Here is a 22,190-nt window from a genome sequence, read left to right as displayed (position 1 = left end):
AAAACCATCATAAATTCCACCAACCCCACCCACTTCAAATTTAAAACTTTCCCACCCAATTACCCTCCCTTCACATTCGAACCCTAACCCATCCCATCCTTATAAATACCCCCTTATACCACTTCTCCAACACACACAAAAGCCCCCACTTGGCCGAAATCCTATGTCTCTCCATCTCTCTGTATTCTCTTATTCTTCTACTCTTTTCTTCCCTTTTGTTCATATTTTGCTCAAGAATGAGTAAATCTTTTAAGTTTGGTGTTGGAAAAGCCTTGCTTTTTGCTTTCCATTCACATTTATGGCACTCAAAGTCAGAGAATCCTCTAGAAAGAGGAAAGGAAAAGCTATTGCTTCCACCTCCAAACCTTGGAAAATGGAGAGATTTATCACCAAAGCTCATCAAGACCACTTTTATAAAGTAGTGGCAAAGAAGAGGGTGACTCCTGAAGTCCCCTTTAGGCTAAAAAATAATGAGTACCCAGAGATCTGACAAGAAATCCGGAGGAGAGGTTGGAAAGTTCTAACCAATCCTATCCTAGAATTTGGAATCTTGATGGTGCAAGAGTTCTATGCCAATGCATGGGTCACTAATAGGGGTGGCAAATGGGCCTTAATCCGCCGGGCCGGCCCACGTAACCCACCAAAAAAGGCGGGCTGGGCTGGAAATTTGGGACCGCCGTAAGACAAAAGCCCGCCTAACCCAAACCGTTCAAACCGTGGGCTTTGGCGGGGCGGGGCGGGCTGCCCCGGCGGGCTGAAACTTTTTTTTTTTGGCTAAACCCATTACCAATGAACCCAGACCAAAACCCATGAACCCGACCCGACCCGACCCCACCAAGCGAAACAGCCGAAACCCTAAATGGAATCCCCATTCCCCAATCCCTAATGCCTAATTCCAGATTTGCAGCTGCCTCACTCTCACTCCTCTCAGTTCCTCGGCAGTACTCAGACACTCAGTCGTCTCGTCTCCAGTCTCCTCGACGGCTTTCAGCCTCTCACTCGGTTCCTCAGTCTCAGTTCCTCAGTTCCTCAGTTTCTCACCGTCACTCTCAATCTCTCACTCGGTCATCCTAAGTTCCTCACCGTCACTCTCAGTCTCTCACTTCCATCATCCATCGAGCTCAGCTCGAACTTCAGAGTTCCATCCTCACCCCTGACGGTCGCTGAGTCGGAGTCAGTTCCTCACCGTCGATCTTCGGTCGTCGTGGCCTACTGAGTTATAGCCACCGCTGCTACTCCGTCTGGCCGTCGTCACTGCTGCCTGCTGGTCTCGGTCTTGGGCTCCTGGGTTTTGTGAGTCATGACTTGTCCTCTGACTCTGCTGGTCTCGCTCTCGGTCACGGCTGCTCCACGCTCTGGGTCTTGTGTTTTGTGCTGTTTGATATAGGTAAATTAGGGTTGATATTTGGTTGAGTTTTGATTATGGTTGATATTTGGTTAAATCTGATTATGGTTGAGTTTCTTATTTATATTTTCTTATTTACACACTCCTTGATTCTTCAAGGTCTCCACAACTCTAACCTTTGCTAATGCTATTACCTGAACACATATTTGTAACTAATTCTTTGTTTTTAAATTATTAACACAAGTTGATATATGATATACTTGATGATTGTAATTTATAGTGTGTGTTGCTAAGTGAAGGTGCATGGTGTTGTTATTTATTATGTACAAAAAAGGGTGTTACTAAACTACGGAAAATACCAAAAATTTGGACAAAATAAAACTAGAGACAGAAAGCCGTTTATAGCTAGTGGTGTTGTTATTGTTTTTAGTATGTGTGTGGTTGTGTGGGATAAATATGTATGTAATATTTGTTAAATAATAGTCATGAACTATGATACTATTTATATAAAGAATTGAATAGAATGAATATATTAACAAGTTAATGTGCTAAATTGTTCTAACTAGATGAGTATTCAGTTGATGCCTCAAGAAAGAACAACTATCTTTTACATTTTTGACGTGCTAGAGCTTCTATGTTTGAACCCTTTTTTTGAGTCATAACAAAAAACCACAATTACCATACAAAATTGTTCCAAATGGAGTTATCTTAAGAGAATTGAACAATTTTATTGATGAGAAGAAATATCTGAGTTATTGAGCTCACTGTCATTATAAAAAAAATAGAAGACATATTCTTTGAATTTGTCATTCTGGTGGTCAACTCTTACCTATTGTACATATTCTTTCAATTCATATGCAACTAATCCTTTTTTTGTTCTGTTGTTACATCAAATGCAGCTGTCTATGCCGTTGCTAGTGCAGTTTTTAGCACCCAAGTGGTGAATTTGATAATAGATTAATTGCTCAATTTTTATGGATCCATCATGTATTCATGTCATGCCATCATGAGGGGAATTTCTTTATAGGGTTGATCTTTAAAGAGAAATAATGATTGTTGGTTAAATACTTGAATCTGATGCATATTTAGAAATTGTTTCTTATTTTTTGTGTTGTTTGATAATGGTTGAGTTTTGAATATACTTGATAATGGTTGATTGTTGGTTAAATACTTGAATTTGATAATGGTTGAGTTTTGAATATACTTCATAATGGTTGAGTTTTGATTATGGCTGAATACTTGCTATTTTTTGTATGGTTTGCTAATGGTTGAAAAACCTAGTTCATATAAACAATTTACATTTACTTTTATTTCAGGAAATATGAATTCTGAAATTGTGAGTAACCTTGTTACAACTGGAGTTGGTTCTGAGGCTGCTCCGGTCGAGGTTGATGAACCTAGTTCAAAAAGGCTGAGCCAGCAACCTCTGATGTTTGGAATTTTTTCAAAAAGCTCGGTCCAGATAAGGATGGAGTAGAACGTGCTGAGTGTAAAGGATGCAAGAAAGTGTTTAAAGCTGGAGGTAAGCGATATGGCACTTCTACTATAAAACGGCATCTTGATAGTTGTACTCAAATTAAGCATGAAGATATTGGTCAGACTATAGCAGAATTGCAACTTAAAATGGGTTCACTTAAGATTGATTCAGGAGTGGCTAGAGATATGTTTGCTGGGTATGTAGTTGCTGGGGATAAGCCTTTTAATATGGTTGATGATAGGAGATTTAGAAATTGGGTGAAATATATTAGTCCAACTTTGAAACTTCCTTCTAGGAATACGGTTAAGGCTGACATAGTGAAAGTTCACAAGAGAGAAGCTGCGAAACTTAAAAAAATTTTAGTTTCCATTCCAAAGAGAATTTGCTTAACATCTGATCTTTGGACTTCCAGTACCATTGAGGGGTTTATATGTTTGACTGCACATTTTGTTGATGAGAACTGAAAATTAAAGAGTAAAATTCTCAATTTTTGTCATATGCCTCCTCCTCACACAGGATTTGAGTTATTTTCTAAAATCTTTATGCTTTTGATTGAGTGGAAAGTTGATAAAAAGATTTTTTTCATTACTCTGGATAATGCTTCTTCTAATGATACTTGTGTTGAACACTTGAAAAGTACTTTGGATGTGCATGGTTCATTGTTGTGTGGTGGTGAATTCTTTCATGTTCGTTGCTCTGCTCATATTTTAAATCTTATTGTCCAAGATGGAATGAAAATATGTGGTGATGCAGTGTATAAGATTAGAGAGTCTATTAAGTTTCTGAGAAAATCTGAAAGTCGAATGGTTAAGTTTAAAGAATGTTTTGAAGATATCGAGGGACTTGAGTATACGACTGTATTATGTTTAGATGTTCCTACTAGGTGAAATTCACTTTATGCAATGCTTGCAAGTGCTATTCCTTATAAGAAAGCTTTTGAAATGTATAAAGTAAAAGAAGCTGGGTTTAGGGAGTATTGTCCTTCATCAGATGAGTGGAGAAGAACTGAAAAGATATGTGATTTCTTGTTACCATTTTACGAAACTACCAAGTTGATGTCCGGAACTTCTTACCCAACATCCAACTTGTATTTTTTACAAGTTTGGCAAATCCAGCTTATTTTAATGAATAGTTTGAAGAATGATGAAGTGCTTATAAGGAACATGGGAGAAAAAATAATGATTAAGTTCAAGAAATATTGGGAAGAATACAGTGTTGTTCTTGCATTTGGGGCAGTTCTTGATCCTAGATTTAAACTCAACACTTTTGTTCATTGCTATAATGAGATTGATCCTATTAGTGCTAAAGACAAAGTGGAGCTTGTGAAGAGTAAGTTATACAAGCTTTTTGAGGTTTATGACCAAAATTCCTCTACAACTGTAGAGAGTTCTTCCCAACTTTCAAGTAATTTTTCTCAAGCAACATCTTCTGCAATTGAAACTCAGCTTATTAAAATTGTTGGTGTAAGTATTTTTATCTACTTGATTATATGTGTTTTTTATTTTTCATGCTTTTTGATTCATATATTGTTTGTAATGCAAAGGGTTTGATGTCCCGTAATCAAGAAGCTGAAGTGAAAAGTGGAAAGAACCAACTGGATATTTATTTGAGTGAGGCAACATTATTTTGCAATGATGCAATAATTGATGTTTTGCAATGGTAGAAAGACAACCATCATCGTTTTCCAACACTATCACTAATGACACGAGATTTATTGAGCATTCCTATTACTACCGTGGCTTCAGAATCTGCATTTAGCATGGGTTCTCATGTTTTGAATAAGTATAGAAGTCGTTTGTTGTCAGATAATGTTGAAGCGGTGATTTGCACCAGAAATTGGATACGTGGATATGATGATTTTGGTATATTATATTTATGACATACATACTTGAGTGATTTTGAACATTATTATGTACTTTTTTGCTAATATATTTAATTACTTTTTTCTAGAGGAAGATAAAGATCAGGAAGATATTGCAAAAGGAGAAGGATATTCTTCAGGAGTTGGTTCCAATGATGTTATTGACTTATATGAAGATGAAGATGAAAATTAAGTGTATTAAATTAAGTTTAATTTGCTTTGAAGACTATTTATAATTATGTTTTTGGACTTTGGATTATATATTTATTTTGTCTATGGGACTATTTATAAGTTATAACTATGTTTTTGTATTTTGCATAATTGGATTATGTTTATTTATTTTGAAGACTATTTATATTTAATATTTGTATTTATATTGATTTAAATAGAAGATATTAGATATGCCCTTATAAATAAAAAAAACAATTAATTAGGCGGGCTCAGCCCGCCAGCCTGCGATTAGGCGGGGCGGGCTAGGATTTTGGGATCGCCTGAATAGGCGGGGCGGGGCGGGGCGGGCTTCCCCGCCTGACACCCCTAGTCACTAAACATCATGATACAAGCGTGACCCAAGCCCCAAAAATTGGAGCACCATGGTCCGAGTGCGACCCTTAGATTTTAGTGCGGAAAGTGTAAGATTAGCACTCCATTTACCATTAATGCAAAGAGACCCACATCCTTACACTAGGAGAGTCAATTTCGATCAAGGGCTGGACCAAGTCCTTTCAGACATTTGTGTGGAAGGAGCACAGTGGAAGAGGGATGCTCAAGGCAAGCATGTCCAACTAGGAAGGCTTGACCTCAAGCCCGTACCTAGAGGATGGTTGGAATTCATCCAAAGCTCTATCATCCCTACTAGCAATCGGTCAGAAGTGACCATTGACCAAGCAATCATGATTCATTGCATCATGCTTGGGAGTGAGGTGGAGGTGCATAAGGTGATACCTCAAGAGCTATACAAGGTGGCAGAAAAGCCCTCCGCCAAGGCAAGGTTGGCTTTTTCCCACCTTATCTGTCACTTATACAATTGTCATAGAAGAAGACATTCTCATTGAAGAGGACAAGCCCATCACTAAAAGAAGGATGGAGCAAACTAAAGAGCCTACACATGCGCCTTAACAAGAGCATGTGGAGCCACCTCAACAAAAAATTCCCGAGATGCCTCAAGGGATGTACTTTCCTCACCAAAACTATTGGGATCAACTTAACACCTCAATAGGGGAGCTAAGCTCAAACGTGGAGCAATTGAGGGTGGAACATCAAGACCAGGCCACTAGGGGTGTAAGTTACCGAACCGGACCAAAAATTACCGCAAAACCAAACCAAAAATTACAACAATCGATTTAAAAACCGAAAAAATTGGTTTTTTTGTTTTTTTGACAAAATCGATCGGTTCAGTTCGGTTTTTGATTGGCTTGATAGAAACCAAACCGAAGATATGCATACATTTCAATTTTTTAACAATTTTAACCTTTAACCTAACAACAAAAATCCTAACACCTAACCATTTCAATGTTTTACTCTTATTCTTTTAGTTTATTGACTATTTTAAACCTCTAATTATTGTAATTCATATTCTCCTCATTAGGAATTAAAAATCAAAAAAATTGATCGAACCAAACCGCTATTGGTTTGGTTCGGTTCGGTTCGGTTGTTGTAAAAGCAGCAAATTGAACAGTTGTGTGTCTGTAGGAATCGAACATATCGGTTCGATTCATTTTTGGTCCAAAACTGAACCAAACTGAACCGATAACACCCCTACACACCACTATCCTCCATGAAATAAGAGAAGATCAAAGAAACATGAGAGGAGAGCAACAAAGACCAGGGTGAGACATAGAGGAGCTTAAACGCTCAATTGGATTCCAAAGAGGGAGTAGTAGCCGCCGTCACTAAGGTGGACCCGTTCCCTTAATCCCCTGTTGCCTATGTTATTTTTCTGTTTTTCATGTATTTTATCTTATTGTCTAATTCTAGTGCATGATCATCTTTACATGTCTTAAAGCTATGAAATATTCCATGCATCTCTCACCTTTCTTGAAAGAAAATTTTATTTAAAAAAGAATAGGGATATACATGAATTTCGAGTTATATAATAAGAATAGTTCAATTATTTTGATGTGGTAGCATTGCTTTTACTTTCTGAATGCATGAATAAATAGTGCATATTTGATGTTGGAGTTAAGAATGTTGGCTCTTGAAAGAATAATGAAAAAGGAAAAGTATTATTGGTAATCTGAAAAATTCAAAATTTGATTCTTGAAGCAAGAAAAAGCAGTAGAAAGAAAGAAAGAAAAAAAAGAGCAAAAGAAAAAGAAAAAGCCAATAGCTCTTTAAACCAAAAGGTAAGAGCAAGGGTCCAAGGATTTGAGCATCAATGGTTAGGAGGGCCTAAAAGAAACAAAATCTTGGCCTAAAAAGTTCAAATGAACTTCTCCCCCTAACTATATGCTTGTGGTGTGAAGGTGTCAAGTGAAAAGCTTGAGACTGAGCAGTTAAACTCGTGATCCAAAGCAAAAGAGTGTGCTTAAGAACTCTGGACACCACTAGCTGGAGATTCTAGCAAAGCTGAATCACAATCCGAAAGGGTTCACCCAGTTCAGTGTCTGTGGCGTTTATGTATCCGGTGGTAATACTGGAAAATAAAGCTAATTCTTATGGATTAATAATATCATTGTTCTATTTAAATCTATGCTTGATTTCATTCTAATATGTATCTTCATTTTTCATCCTAATGAATTGGGAGTGTAACTTGACCGTCATCCCTATTCTACAAGGGTTCTTGTGAGTCCTTGACGGGATAGTATTGAACCACAAGCTTGATTATACATCTCTTAGATGACTAATCCATGACTTCATTGGGGACTTGGAGACATCAGTTCAGCCGAAGTACGGAGCGATTAAGGGCTTTGTGGTATAGGCTAGAATCATGAAGCAGCATTCTCTGATTCGGAAGATCCGACTTTATCTGTGGCGATTTGAGTAGGATCACCAAGGAAATGGGCTGCTAGAGCTTCACCCCCATTCGGATTGGATGACCACTGACCTGGCGTTTGATCTGAAGTAGAGGAAATTAGTGACCACTGACCTGACGTTAGTCACTTACAGCCTGCCATGGAATGAATCATCAGAAGTTGAAGTAGACTGTGAGAAAAATTGATCCAGAAGGAGGAAGCATCTCCAAAGCCTCAACCATTCTCTCATCATTGATTTCACACCAATTAAGTAATTCTATCTTTATTCTGTTTTTATGCATTTTTCACAACAACTATCTTTTTTAATCGCCTGACTAAGATATACAAGATAGCCATTGCTTGCTCAATCCGACAATCTCCGTGGGATCAACCCTCACTCACGTGAGGTATTACTTGGACGACCCGGTGCACTTGCCAGTCTATCTGTGCGAATATTGCGGAGTCAATTTCGTGCACCAGTTCTGCATTTTCACCCTCCAATAGGACAAAAGCAATGGGAAGGATATTAGAATTCTCATCCTGAGCAATTGCAACCAACAAAGTTCCCCCATATTTGCTGTATAAGTGAATTCCGTCAATAATGACCAACGGCTTACAATTCTTGAATGCCTTGATGCATGGTGAGAACGACCAAAAAAGTTTGTGGAAAAATGCTAATGACCCGTCAACCTGGCCTCCAACTCGCACAGGACTCGTCTTCAGAACTACAATACTACTTGGCATCATTGTCTGCACACCAAGTATCCACCTTGGAAACTCATTATAGGATTCCTCCCAATCCCCATATATCTGCGTGAAGGCCTTCTGCTTAGCCAGCCAAACCCTTCTATACATAGGTCTAAACCTAAAATGTGCCTCCATCGCATTCTGCAGTACCTTGATAGACACATTCGTATCAACTCTGATCATAGGAAGGATGAAAGCAGATATCACATGATAATCTGTGATCACTAGAAATCGAGGAGGACAAACATATATGAGCTCCGTTATACCATCTGACCTCCCAAATACTCTTCTGCTGTCGTAGAGTGATCCGAATCAACCATCTGTAGCTATTTTCGAACTCCTTACACTTTCTGTAGTACTTGGCATGATCCAATTCCAGCATTTTCTACTCAATCCCCTGGCGAATGCTATAAGTCTTCGCACATAATACGACTTCCTTGTTATTCTGAAACTACTGACCGACTTGAAACTCAGCAAGACCTGACGTGTCCTGTGAATCTCTGGCCTCAAAATCGGATTCCATGTCTATGAACCCCTGATGTCTCATGGCATCTAAGTTTAGAGTCAAAAAGTGCGGCAGGTACTATTGAGTTCTTGAGCTCGATGATCCACTAGCCGCAACAGGAATACTCCTCCCTATGTCATCATCGTTGTCATCCTCAATCATGGCGGGCTCAACATCATCGTCATCGCCTAACACGTCTTCCACCGCATCTGGTTCTCCAACCTCCCCAGAAATCGGGATCATAACAAGAGTATTGATGTTAGCACCAATTTCTGCAATCTCATCGCAGTGTAAATCAACTGCGAAAGACGGAGATGCCACCAAATATTCCTCAGATGCCATTACAAGCAGAGATGAAGATGCAACAATAGGGTTTGAACTGGAGGCTGCTGCCATTGGTACTGATTGATTATTTCGGTTCGCTCTTCTTGAGTTAGAGACCACATCCACCAACTTGGCCAATAGTTCAGGGATTCTCACCTCCAAAAATTGGCGACGACAGTAAAATAAAACTTGCAGATCCTTGTCATTGTCTATCACAAACGAGTCATACTTCACCTCATCGCGAACGACAAAAATTGAAATTCTATAATATAATTTCTCTATCCTTTTCATTCCATGTAGTCCTAATTTCTGTAGTACGGTGTTATTAAAATCAACAAGGCTCGTAGAAGGTCTGATAAAGACACTCAAAGGATCCTTATCAGTGAATTTTATACCCTCTCGTATTTTTTTCTTAATCGTGTCTTTGTAGTGCATAAGAACTTAAAAACTCTCTTCACTAGCCATTGTGAATTTACCTCTATTCAACGTTCCACGTTATGATCCTATTTATATAGCATACGTTCGTTAAGTAAATCGAATTAAATCAATTCGATTTAATCAAACTCATTTCTTTCCAAGTAAATCGAATCTACTAGTTTTAATTTACTATGCTTGACTCTTACATGTAAATCGAATCATATTGATTCGAATTATTTGCATTACATTTTTCCCACGTAAATCGAATGAGTCATATTTGAATTATAGGCATAAAAGATAAATCATGATTTATGAGAGTTGCTAGTAATTCAAATTTACTGGAATCGATTTACATGTAATGGAGGTAAATCGAATTTGCTTGCTTCGATTTACATGAAATAAAGGTAAACCGAATTATATTGATTTGATTTACATAGATTTAAGGCACTCACGTCCACTCTTTGTATTTAGGATATTCACGTAAATTAGATACCCTAATAAATTGTTTATGTGATTTGCCCTAAAAATTATAAGTAATTTTTAGGTATAGCCAAAAATCGTTTTCATTAATCATGTATCAATTTGGTACGGTAATTTGTTGGTAAAAATAAAGTTTAATTATTATATTGGTTTTTAACTTTTTATAAGATTATCAAAATCATAATTAAATTTTTATAATTTTTTATTTAAGTTTTATATTATTTTTTATTTTTTAATTAAATCTTTATTAGTATAAAAAAACACTAAAATTAACAAAAAAATTTTGTTTTTATAAATTAAAATTTCTATTATTAGAAACTCAATTAGATCTTTGACTACATATTTTTTGAAAAAAATATTTTGTTAATTTTAATATTTTTAATACAAAAACACTTAATTATAAAAGTGAAAGTAATGTAAAGACTCAATTAAAGAAAAAATATAGAGACCTAATTACAACAAAATACTATCCGTATACTAAAATTAGCCACTAATTTATGTATGGTTTAATTTATTTATGTATACTAATATATTTGTGTATAAATACATGTATGATTTAATTTATTTATGTGTATTTATATTCTAATATGTATTTTATACTAGCGACTAACTTTGGCGGTTAATTTTAGTGTACACATAATATAATCTAGTTATAAATTTAGTAAAATTATAGGAACCAATAGAATAATTAAACCTAATCTTTAATCAATTAATGTTGTTTTAATTGAATAGGGTAAAAATATATCTCGTTTATGACCATCACTGTTGAAAAAAAAAAGATATGCTTTTACATGAAACACGCCATTTTATTGAAGATTGAATATCAATCTCAAACGAAGTGTTTTTATTTTAGACAGCATAATAAATTAACATACCAAATCAATATTTCATTAACTGAAATGAGCTTACTATTATAAATTTGGAGTCTATTATGGATCGCCCTAGGCCCAGTCCGCCTACTCGTCAGGTCAGAGTGCCACCTCTGACCCAGACCCAAACCAACAATAAAGGAACCCTACGGGTCGGCCTTCGGATACCCGATCCGGGCAGCATACGGCCACGCTTCCTGTGCGGACCAAACCACCTAGCTGAAACGGTCGGATCGGAGTCATTGGGATCGGACCCGAATCCCCGACCCGACGGTTAGAATTGCCAACGCTTCCCCACGTGAGCAGGAGCAGCACAAAGCATCCTGGACAGTGGACCAGGTCACCTTTAGGTCCACCCAGCACGGTATATAAGGGGAGAGGTCAGCACTCCCCCAATGTACGGAGTGTCCTTACAAGTGGCCGGCCCCCTGGTCTGCACGCTCCTTCTAATGTCATCGACATCCAAATTCTCGCTCTACGTCACTCTAGGGTCTCACCCGTTCCTCCCGTGTCTAAACATCCGACCTCTCCAAGAACCGAAATCTCCAAGTAACGAACAGAGTCTAATTTAAATTTAGAAATTCTTTAAATTTAGAAATTCTTTAAATTTGACCTCAAAATTCAAAAATCAAATTGAATATTAAATTTTTGTTAGTTGAAGAACACGAAAATACAAAAAATCCTATAATGTCTCAGACCTTCACCCTCAAGGCCTCAACAACGACAACTTTATCGATATGAATATGATCCATACGAGTGAATGAAAATATGTGGTTTTTCTAATTTCGGAACAAAATTCTTTTTATAGTCATATTTTGAGCTTTAAAAAACAAAGAAAATATTAAATTACTGCACGAATTACAAGGTCCAATAGGGTATTGACCCAATACATGAAGGGCTTGAAAAATGGCATGAGCAGTGTGAGCAGAAGAAACATTACTCAAAGACTTGTTGTGTTTGCTTCACACCTCCCTTCGTCTTCGTCTTCCTCTTCAGATTCCACTTCCATGGCTTCGGAGAAACAAGCTGCTCTTGCTACCGCACCCTCCGACGCTGATGCTCCCACCATGTAAAACTTTCTCCCTTTCTCTTTTCTGTTGTTTCTCCTTCACTTGAATTTCATGTTCTGATTGTCTGTTAGGGAAAAATAAATGCAAGGTTTTCGGTTTCTAATTTTCTTCTTATGCTATGAACTTGTATGTTCGATGGGATCCATTTCTTTGTTTGAAGTTGGTGTTTGCTTGTATATGTTCTAGCTTTTGCATTTTTATAATTTTATCAGTGTTCATTTTAATGTCTAAGCCGGATTTTGTCCAGCTTCATTCCCAAATTTATTTGAACAATTAATTAAAGGTTTTTCCTTCAGAATTCTGGCATTTGTCTAAGTACCTATCTTTCATGTTCTTATGGTTGTATTCTATGATTATCAGATTTGACAAGATAATCAACAAGGAGATCCCTTCAAATGTGGTTTATGAGGATGATAAGGTACTCCCTGATTTGTTTTGTGCACACATATATATGTAGTCCTGTTGTGGTGTTTATTTTTCATTATTCAGTTTCATTGGAAGAAGTCTCAGAAGTATTCTAATTGAAGGTTCTTTACCATCTAGCTTGTAACACATTAATAATGTGAATAGTAACACGGTTCAATGGATTTCAATGTAACAATAATTTGGATGTTAGGTTAAACTCTCTGGAAATACTGTAGTCGTGCTCAAATGTGGAAATAATGGTTACTGATTTTGTTTCATGTGTATGAGTATCCCCAAATAGATATTTCAAATTCTTTATCATGATCTTCCTCACAGTTATGTGCTCCACTTTTATTCTCGAATGGGTTACCCCGTGGCCATTTTCTTTTATATAAGGAGCATTTCAGTGTTAATTTATACTTAAAGTTTGGAAATAGTATGCTTTACAAATTTATTCTTGAGAATTAGTTATTTATTGTAAAGGAAATCTACTTGGTTTGATTGGTCGTGGTTTCTTATTTGATCTAACAACCAATAGCAATTAATCATTGGGATGCTTTTCCCCCTTTTGACAGGTCTTTGCTTTTAGGGACATAAATCCCCAAGCTCCTACTCACATTCTAATCATTCCTAAAGTAAAAGATGGGTTAACTGGTCTATCCAAGGTATTTATTCTCTCTTTGCCCATAAACGCATCACAGTCGCACTATACCAAACTTTCATTCAGGAACAGATCGCACAAATGAACTCAGTTGAATTACTTTTTTTCCTCTACCTCATTGGTATAAGTATTCATCTAACTTAGACTAGTCCTTTCTAGTATAAGAAGAGAAAGATAAAATCCACAAGGATTTAATGTTGCTGGGTAAAGATATGTTGGTCAGCTTGTCTGTTGAGCAATATTTGTATGGTGCTTCTTTGAAATGTGTTGGCTACTTTGAAATTAAATTTTCAGACTGATTGTGGGAAGGCTGCCTTCGGTTTTGGTCTGTGGTTGATACTACATATAAGATAATTAACATGAAAATGTTACAGTGTCTTGATAATTTTTCAATGAATTATTTTGAATTCTTATTTGCTCTATACTTGACAATTTTTTGGAATTGGGTCTACCACCTGACCGGAGGGCTCAAACCTTACTCAATTTATGCCAACCTTTCTGACTCTCTACCATTTCTTTCTATTACTTACCAAGCTCCAAAAAGCTTAAGATATTAGGTGGATGCTGATCTTCACACATGAGACCTTTGAGCTTGAAGTGAGATAATGCACTCTGCCTGTCTACCTTCCACTGAATTTCAACTTTTTAATTAGATGATGGAAGTCCATAATAAACTGGTATCAATATCTATGAAGAGTAAGATAATGTATGAACTGATATAGGATTCAAATCCCCCTAGTGTAGCGTTACTCTTGTCCTTGTGTGTAACTTTTGTGTATTTTCTGTATGAGTGAATGAAGAAAAGGCTGAGTATTACCCTTTTACCCCCTTCTTTAATAAAGGATGCCCCTACCTTCCTCTCTTTAGTCTCCTATTGTCATCAGGTGTACTAGCAGTCAAGCAGGAAATTCCTCATTGCCAGGGACTCTTACAAATGCACTTATAGCTATTATGGTCAACTGTGGTTTTTGGCTATTACTAAATGTTATTATCAGTCCTTGTTGGAAGATTCGAGCAGAGCATGTGACTCCATGCTGAGTTATGGATTGACTATTTGTTAGCCATTTCCCCCCTATGTAATAACCTATGTCTATCAAACTTATGGTCGTGAAACCCATTCAATTTGTATCACCAGTTACATGAACAGAACTTGCTGACCCCTCCCCCCCCTTCCCTTTTTCCCTTCTTTTCTCATATTTAGCATTCTGGATTTACAGTGTTATTCCTATGCCTGGATCTCCAATTAAGTTGCTAGTTGGTCAAGGAGAAATGAAGAAACAACGACCACCACCTACATCTTTCCTGTAATTTGCTTCATTCTTATGTTGAAACATTATTTTTCTAGGCTGAGGAGAGGCACTTTGAAATTCTTGGCCGCCTTCTTTACACTGCGAAGTTGATTGCAAAGCAAGAAGGTCTTGATGATGGCTTCAGGGTTGTAATTAATGATGGTCCAAAGGGATGTAAGTGTTCTATCTCCATGCATGCCGACACTTTAACTTCAATATTTCATCTCTATTATTCTTGATTATTGAAAAATTATGGTGATTAGGAATAGTTAGAGGGTTATAATAGTTAGTTAGGAGAATACAGTGATTAGGATCTTCCTCCTACTATATAAGTCAAATTGTAATCACTTTTTCTATCAACCAATGTGAGGTTGGCCTGAGTGGTTAGCGGTTCGATATCGCACAAGTAAAGTCTTGGTTCGAGACCTTGTTATCTCTGTTGGGAGACTCCCCCACCATATCCACGTGGATGATGGGGCAAAGCCTCCGTACCAGGCAGGCTACCCAAAATTAAACTGGCTTTTCATTTCACTCTTTCATTTTCTTTGGCCCTTTTCTCTCTACAATGGATTTCAACATTGAGTGATTGTTTGAATTAATTTTTAACAGGTCAATCAGTTTACCACATTCATGTTCACCTCCTCGGCGGACGACAGATGAACTGGCCTCCTGGCTAAATTGGGACAAAGAATAGGGAGTGAGATGGACTTGATTTCTCCTCCATCAATATCACTTTAGTTGTGCCATCTTACGATAATGGTTTGAGAATAATTTTGTGTAGCTACATTTGTATTGAATGATGCTGCTGATTCCAAAGTCATCTCTTGTAGAACCTAATGGTTGGTATAGTTGTTAAACTTTCGAATTAACTATTAAATTGTTACAACTTCGCAATTGGGCGATGAAAAAGAGGATTAGCAGTTATTATTATTTAGAACAAATTACCGGATGTACTCATGAAAGATACAGACGTTGACAAATGTACCCATCAAATAAGAAAACGACAATTATACCCATAAAAAATGGGTTTCAAATGATAGATATACCTAAACTCTAAAAATAATACCATAAATGGGCTAGCTCGTGGGATAAACGGGTGGCTCTTTTTTTTTTTTGCATTTTTTTCAAAAAAAATAGCACTTTTAGTCTTCTCTCGATCCGATTCGGAAATCCGATCCATCAACTAAAAAAATATATTTTTTTAAAGGTTTTTGATCTAAAAGTGATATTTTTTGTCAAAATATTATTCAAAAAATAAAATAAAAAGATAAACGGGCTGACTCATTTAATCCATTGGGCTAACCATAAATGGTCTGGGTTGAAAAATTATGGCCTGCGAATAAAGCAGGTTTAAACGGTCCAGTCCATTTAACACACGGGCTTAACGGACCGGACCTAAATGGGCTGGGCTAGCTCGTTTGACAGTCCTATAAAAAACTACTAAAAAATTTCAAATTGCCCGCATTTCCACCGCCACCATTATCCTCTCTCACACACGCTCTCTCTCTAAATCTTCTTCCAACTCTCAAGTGAGTGCCCCGCTGACGATCCCCTCCCTTTCTCTTTCCTTCTTTTTCCGTATCCTTTCATTCGCTTCCTTCTTCCTTTCAGATCTTGTCAAGCTTCTCACCACCTACTTAATCACCATGTACGCCGCGCATGCGCCTCACCCTCCAAATCACGCTCAGTATTCCACAATTTCTCCAAAATAAGAACATATTCCTCTACAACGTGCTTCTCAGCGGCTACACACTCTATTGCAACACCATTTTGCTCTTCGTTAAATTGGTCTCCATGGCAGGACTTCTGCCGGACAATTTCACGTTGCTGTGTACTGTCAAGGCCTACGCTAGACTCACAGAGGTGGAGCTCGGGGAAGCGCTTCACGCGCTTGCTTTGAAGCTGGGACTGTGCTCTGATTCTTTTGTGGGAAATGCACTGATTGCTATGTATGGTAAGTGTGGGTTTGTGGAGAGTGCGTTCAAAGTGTTTGAGAAAACGCCTCGAAGAAACTTGATTTCATAGAACTCGATTATGCTTGTGTGCTCGGAGAATTGGCTTTTGGTGAGATTTGTGGACTGTTTAAGGGTTTTTGTTGAATGGTGGTGGTGATTAAGGTTTGGTTCCTGATATTGCTACTATGGTCACAATGGTTCTTGTGGTGGCTGCAATGGGTGAAGTGAATTTGGGGATGCTGCTTCATGGTTTGACTTTGAAATTGGGACACTCACCGGAGAGTTGGAAAAAGATTTAGAGAGAGAGAGATAGAGAGAGAAAGAGAGAGAGTATGAGTGAGAGAGGATGATGGTAGTAGTAGTGGAGAAAAGGACAATTTGGAATTTTTGAATAGTTTTTTGGGATTTGGATATTTCTGTCACACAAAACCCATTTTTTATGGGTATAATGGTCGTTTTTTAATTTAATGGGTATATTTGTCAGCGTTTGTATTTTTTAATTGTGTACATATGGTAATTTATTCTTATTATTTATTTTAACTACTATTACTATTTTTGTGGGTAATTCTTATAATCTGTTTCTAGAAAGTAGTACTATGAGAGAAGCAAATATTAACTTCTACCATGAAAAGGTAAATATTAGACACCAAGTTGGAGAAACTGGCCTATGCTTTGTTAGTCTCATCTCGAAGATTAATGCAGTACTTCCAGGGGCACCCGATCACCTTAAGAACTGACCAAGCCATCTGCCAAATTATGCAAAAACCCGACTTGGCGGGTCGCATAATGACCTGGGCGATAGAGTTATTTCAGTACGACACACAATACGAGCTCAGACATGCAATCAAGGCTCAGAAAATGGCAGACTTTCTGGTAAAAGTGACAGGGGACTCTCCCAAAAACTCGAAAATACGATGGAAGCTCCATGTGGACCGAGTCTCCAGCCAGGCGTTTGGAAGAGCAGGAATGATCCTTGAGAGCTCAGAGGGTATGATATATGAGCAGTCAATCAAGTTCGAATTTTAGGTCTCGAATAATCAGACAGAGTATGAAGTCTTGATAGGGGGCTTAACCTTAGTTAAAGAAGTCGGAACATCAAGGGTCGAAGTCAACAGCAATTCTCAAATCGTGACTTCCCAGGTCAACAGAACCTACCAGGTCAGGGACCTTTTATTGCAAAAGTACCTGAAGAAAGTGAAAAAGGTGTGTGAGAATTTTGAAGAAGTAACGGTCCAATATGTACCCAGGGAAAGGAACGCCAGAGCCGACCTCCTGTCAAAGTTAGCAAGCACAAAACCCGACACGGAAAACCGATCCCTAATTTAGGGTTTCGTAAAAGAGCCGTCGGTGACTCTTTGCGTGACCCAAGTGCTGAGTCCTCCCTTATGGATGGACCCAATCAACCATTTCTTGGAAGGTGGTGAACTCCCTGGAGACGAGAAAGAAGCTAAAGCGATAAGAAGAGAAGTTGTTAAGTACGTGGTAGTCTAGGGGCAGTTGTACAAACGGGGAATCAACTAGCCTCTGTTAAAATACCTGTGTCCCGACCAAACGGACTACGTCCTAAGCGAAGTCCATGAGAGATGTTGCGGCCATCACATTGAAGGAAAAACATTAGCAAGGAAGCTAGTGAGAGTCCGTTTAACCATGGTCCAATTATTATTAAATAAGTATAAATTTAAAATTAAATTTAAAATATATCTTTATTAATATTTTAAAAATAATTAAATTTTAACAAATGATAATTAACCATGGTCCAATTATTATTAAATAAGTATAAAATCTTTTTGTATTTTTTCATAATAAATATTTTTTAATTTTATTTTTATATTAAAGTAACTATTTTTTATTTTAATAACTAACTAGTTAATTTATATTTATCATATTGTTATATACTATATGTATTTATTAAAAATAATATTAATAAATATCATATAATCATAAAAAGAATAATTATGTTATAATTAATAAAAATATTTGATATTTTTATTTATGGATATTTAATAATATTTATATTAATAATTATGAATAATAAAAAATATAATTAATTTAAATATTAGTGAGTATAAAATTAAAATAATATCTAACAAAATTATTATACATTTTTGTTATATAATTAATAATTAGCATAAAAAATAATAAGGAATAATATGGCTTAGTGGTAAGGAAAGCATACAATAATAAAAAAGACTTGAGTTTAATTCACATCTTCATTAATTTTAGAATTTTTATTTGAAAGATTTTGTTAGACCAATTTTTTATCGGATTTGATCAATTTTCACCGATTTTCATCTTTAAACGATTCTACGACTGGACCGGACTTATTAGGAGTCAAATTCACTAGTTTTTCGATCAAACTGATCAATTCGAACCGCTTTTATAATTATGCCAAAAAACATAAAAGATATAAACATATTTCTTTGATATAATGATATCAATATGAAATTTGTAATAGAAGAAACAAAAATAACAATATCAATATCAAACATGCACATGACAAAAACAAATGTACAATAAAATATTTTATGAGCTAAAGAGACTGAGGTTGTGACTGATTTTAGCTTTGGTATGTATATTTTTATTATAGAAAAGAAAAAAAAATCAAATAAAACCAATTCAGGACCATCATGAACCAATGTATGGAAGCTATTATAAATGGCACATTTAACCACAGTATATGTATCATGTTTGTATCATTTTCAAACCAAAAACTATGGTTTCGATATCCCAAACGTGAAGAACTTTTAATTGAATGTACCAATTACCAAACACTTAAAAATCTTTTATAGTTTTATATCAACGTTTTATACTTTTGTATTCAAGTTAGATACATATATATATATTTTTTGTCGACTTAAATACATCTATTTAGTAAAATGTATTGTGAAGTAAAACTTAGAATACATGATTTTTTATTTATTTACCCAAACACTTTTTTTTTGTTGAAATTTTCTAAAAAAAAAAAAATATATTGCATGTTGCCGCCACCAGAACAGCAAGTTGCAAGAACTTTAATACTTAATAGTGGCTAATGCCGTGGGATTAATCCATTAGGGTAGATATAGGGGTTTTGCCTATCTACATCTGAACCTTATCTTAAGACCCAACTTCCATATTTACCAAACAAGAAAATTACAGATACACCCAAACTACATGCACCTACCATCCAAATAATCCTTAAATTAAAGAGTGACTTCCCCGACAATAAGATGATTGAAACTTGAAATGAAATCATTCTTTAATACAGTAGTGAACTCAACTGCAAAAATGACCAAGTTCCTCAACTACAACATGATCTAAGGGTTTCATCACAAGTCACTTTCTCCTAAACTCAACTTTCACTAATCCAGTGAACGATTAGCCCGCAGTCCTCATCACAAGATTAGTCTTTCTGTTGGGTCCAGATCTTCACAGTTTTGTCATTGCCAAGAGCACCGGAAGCGATCATGTTCTCCATCGGGTGACACGAGACGGATACAACAGTATCAGAATGGCCTTCCAATTTCTGCACTATTTTCCTTGTCTGCAGTTCCCACAAGTATATACAATTATCTTCTGAACCACCAACAACATACTTCCCATTTGTTATAGAAAATGTGGATGAAAGGCAATATTTTGAGTTAACATGACCAGTGTATGACTTCAGAAACTTGCCAGTAGAATAGTTCCAAAGCCTCTGCAGGGAGAGAAGAATTGAATGAAGAAACACAAAAATGATTAATAAACTGAACAAGTCAGTTTTAGCCAACTGAGCTAACATCCAAGGCACATTGGCTAGTACCTAGTCGCCACACGCGCGCGCGCACACAGATATATATATTCTTAGCAACAAAGTAGAAGCCATTAGAGAAACTTATCATGATAAGCAATCCATTAGAATTTTGAAAGATTAGAGTAATGAGTGCATTCACTAGTTAAACATAAGTACTTAATATCTCATTCATCATTCCTCAAGTTCCAAAAAACTAGTTAAACTTTATATATGCTTTTTCTTCCTAAGACCAAATATGCATACTACAATTAATCAATAAGAGACACAGCATTCTAGAAAAGAAAAGCTCAGGCTGAAAATCTGACATTGAAAAAACCAATGGCATTCAAGATTAAAACTAACACTATTCTTCTACAATCAAATGACGAAAATAATAAAAGATTGAACAGAATTGAAAATTACCAGAGTGTTGTCCAAAGTGCCAACGAGGATGAACTTGCCATTAGGCGAGAACTTGACAAAGGAAACAGGAGGGTTCTCATCGTCAATGAGAGTCTTCATACAGTGGCCAGTGGAAGCATCCCAAATCCTACAGAGCCCATCGTAGCTACTAGAAACAATAAGAGAACCGTCGCGGTTGAAATCGACGGCAGTGACAGGGTCAGAATGTGCTGGAAGGACCTTAAGACACTTACCAGACTTAACATCCCAAACCCTAACGGTCTCATCGAAGGAACCAGAAACAATGATGTTTGATTGGGGGTTGAAGTTAACACAGAAGACGTAGTTGGTGTGGCCATGGAGGGTTTTGATGAGGGAGCCGGTGGGTACGTCCCAGAGGCGGAGGGTCTTGTCGTCGGAGGCGGAGACCAAGAATCGAGAGTCTGAGGAGAAGGCCAGATCGGAGACGCCCTGCTCATGGCCCTCGTACTCCTGCATCGGCGACAAAGTGCGGCTGCCAGAATCAGAGTCTGAGTTGGTGAAGGCGTAAGTGCGGAGGGTCTTGTCCGCCGACGACGATGCCAGGAGACGGCCATTGGAGGAGAACTTGACGGCAGAGATGGCGCGCTTGTGACCGGTTAGGGTTTGTGACAGAGTATATGGCTTGAACGATTCTGATGGCTCCGTCATGATTTTACTCTGTGTGTGTGGATTGTTCCTCTAATAAAAATGTCATCCAAATACAAACATTAAAATGTCATCCAAATTTAAAGCAGTACATGAAATATCATCAACCAAAGTTTTAACTTTTCTGGATCGGACAAAAAATAAGTGTTAACTTCTCCAGTTATAGGTTTAAGAGCTTTGTGATACAATAAGAATATTAAGCACCAACTTGTAGCAAAATGTACTATCAAGGACACATATAATCATGATTTGCGTGTTTGTTGCTTCTTTATTTGGTTAATCAAGTTCAGTTTTAAAGTATGATATCCCAAAGGTTCTAGAGGTGATTTCTTAACCAATAATCAAATTGCATAGTGTCAAACAGTTAAATTTTAAGTCAAAACGTGAAGCTTGTTGCCATAGTTATCAAAATCGAACCAGTAATTGATCCGGTCATACGATCGGGTCACCGAGTCACTGGTTTAACCGGTGGATCATTAATTCACCCAATCATAATTAAATAAAAATATAAAATTATAAAAATAAAATTAACATCAAAAGTTAAAACTTAAAATGATGTCTTTACAAACATATTAATAACAATCAAGTATCAATTCTTAGATATAACTAATGATGCAAAAAGAGATAATAAACTAATCATTAATATAAAGAGAAATTCTCCATATACAAGCATTTTTTTATACAAGTCTTTACAAGTATTATATTAGCGCGCTTGAACGTTACTGCACGTTCTTCTTCCTCTTCCTCTTCTTCTTCTTTTCTTTCGTTTCTTACTTTCTCTTTCTCCTTCTTCAACCGTTACTGCACAATTTCACTGCACCGTCTTCTTCTTCTTGCTGCAAATTCTTCTTCCTCTTCCTCCTCCTCCTCTTCTTCTTTTCTTTCGTTTTTTGCCTTCTCTTTCTCCTTCTTCATTTACGTGCTTTTCTCTTTGTTTTCTTTTTTCGTTATTCTTGATTTCCATTATTTTTTGATATCAAGCTCTGAAATC

The 22,190-nt window shown here is 36.7% G+C and overlaps 2 protein-coding genes across 2 annotated transcripts; one reads left to right on the top strand and one right to left on the bottom strand.

Moving 5' to 3' along the window:
- The first annotated feature begins 11,776 nt into the window (after positions 1 to 11,776).
- LOC130943424 (14 kDa zinc-binding protein-like) lies at positions 11,777 to 15,441 on the top strand. Its single transcript, XM_057871297.1, has 5 exons — positions 11,777 to 12,048; positions 12,410 to 12,467; positions 13,030 to 13,119; positions 14,461 to 14,578; positions 15,014 to 15,441. Exons 1-5 carry the CDS (start codon positions 11,870 to 11,872, stop codon positions 15,079 to 15,081), a joined length of 513 nt encoding a protein of 170 aa, XP_057727280.1. The 5' UTR covers positions 11,777 to 11,869; the 3' UTR covers positions 15,082 to 15,441.
- Positions 15,442 to 19,353: 3,912 nt separating this feature from the next.
- LOC130943663 (COMPASS-like H3K4 histone methylase component WDR5A) lies at positions 19,354 to 21,370 on the bottom strand. The gene is made up of 2 exons (XM_057871638.1): positions 20,534 to 21,370; positions 19,354 to 20,035 (listed from the first exon to the last, which is right to left on the bottom strand). Exons 1-2 carry the CDS (start codon positions 21,200 to 21,202, stop codon positions 19,742 to 19,744), a joined length of 963 nt encoding a protein of 320 aa, XP_057727621.1. The 5' UTR covers positions 21,203 to 21,370; the 3' UTR covers positions 19,354 to 19,741.
- Between the last annotated feature and the right edge of the window lie 820 nt (positions 21,371 to 22,190).

Source organism: Arachis stenosperma, chromosome 8 (assembly GCF_014773155.1).
Source record: "Arachis stenosperma cultivar V10309 chromosome 8, arast.V10309.gnm1.PFL2, whole genome shotgun sequence".
NCBI lineage: Eukaryota > Viridiplantae > Streptophyta > Magnoliopsida > Fabales > Fabaceae > Arachis > Arachis stenosperma.
Note: the sequence above shows the minus strand (reverse complement) of the source record. Positions and strands in the feature narration are given on the sequence as shown.

Bases quoted from the DNA above. Each gene is read 5' to 3' on its own strand.
- LOC130943424 (XM_057871297.1), top strand. From the start codon at position 11,870: ATGAAGGGCTTGAAAAATGGCATGAGCAGTGTGAGCAGAAGAAACATT. The intron at 12,049-12,409 runs GTAAAACTTTCT...TATGATTATCAG, and splicing joins GACGCTGATGCTCCCACCAT to ATTTGACAAGATAATCAACA. The intron at 13,120-14,460 runs GTATTTATTCTC...TTATTTTTCTAG, and splicing joins GGTTAACTGGTCTATCCAAG to GCTGAGGAGAGGCACTTTGA.
- LOC130943663 (XM_057871638.1), bottom strand. From the start codon at position 21,202: ATGACGGAGCCATCAGAATCGTTCAAGCCATATACTCTGTCACAAACC. The intron at 20,036-20,533 runs GTAATTTTCAAT...CTCTCCCTGCAG, and splicing joins GCACTTTGGACAACACTCTG to AGGCTTTGGAACTATTCTAC.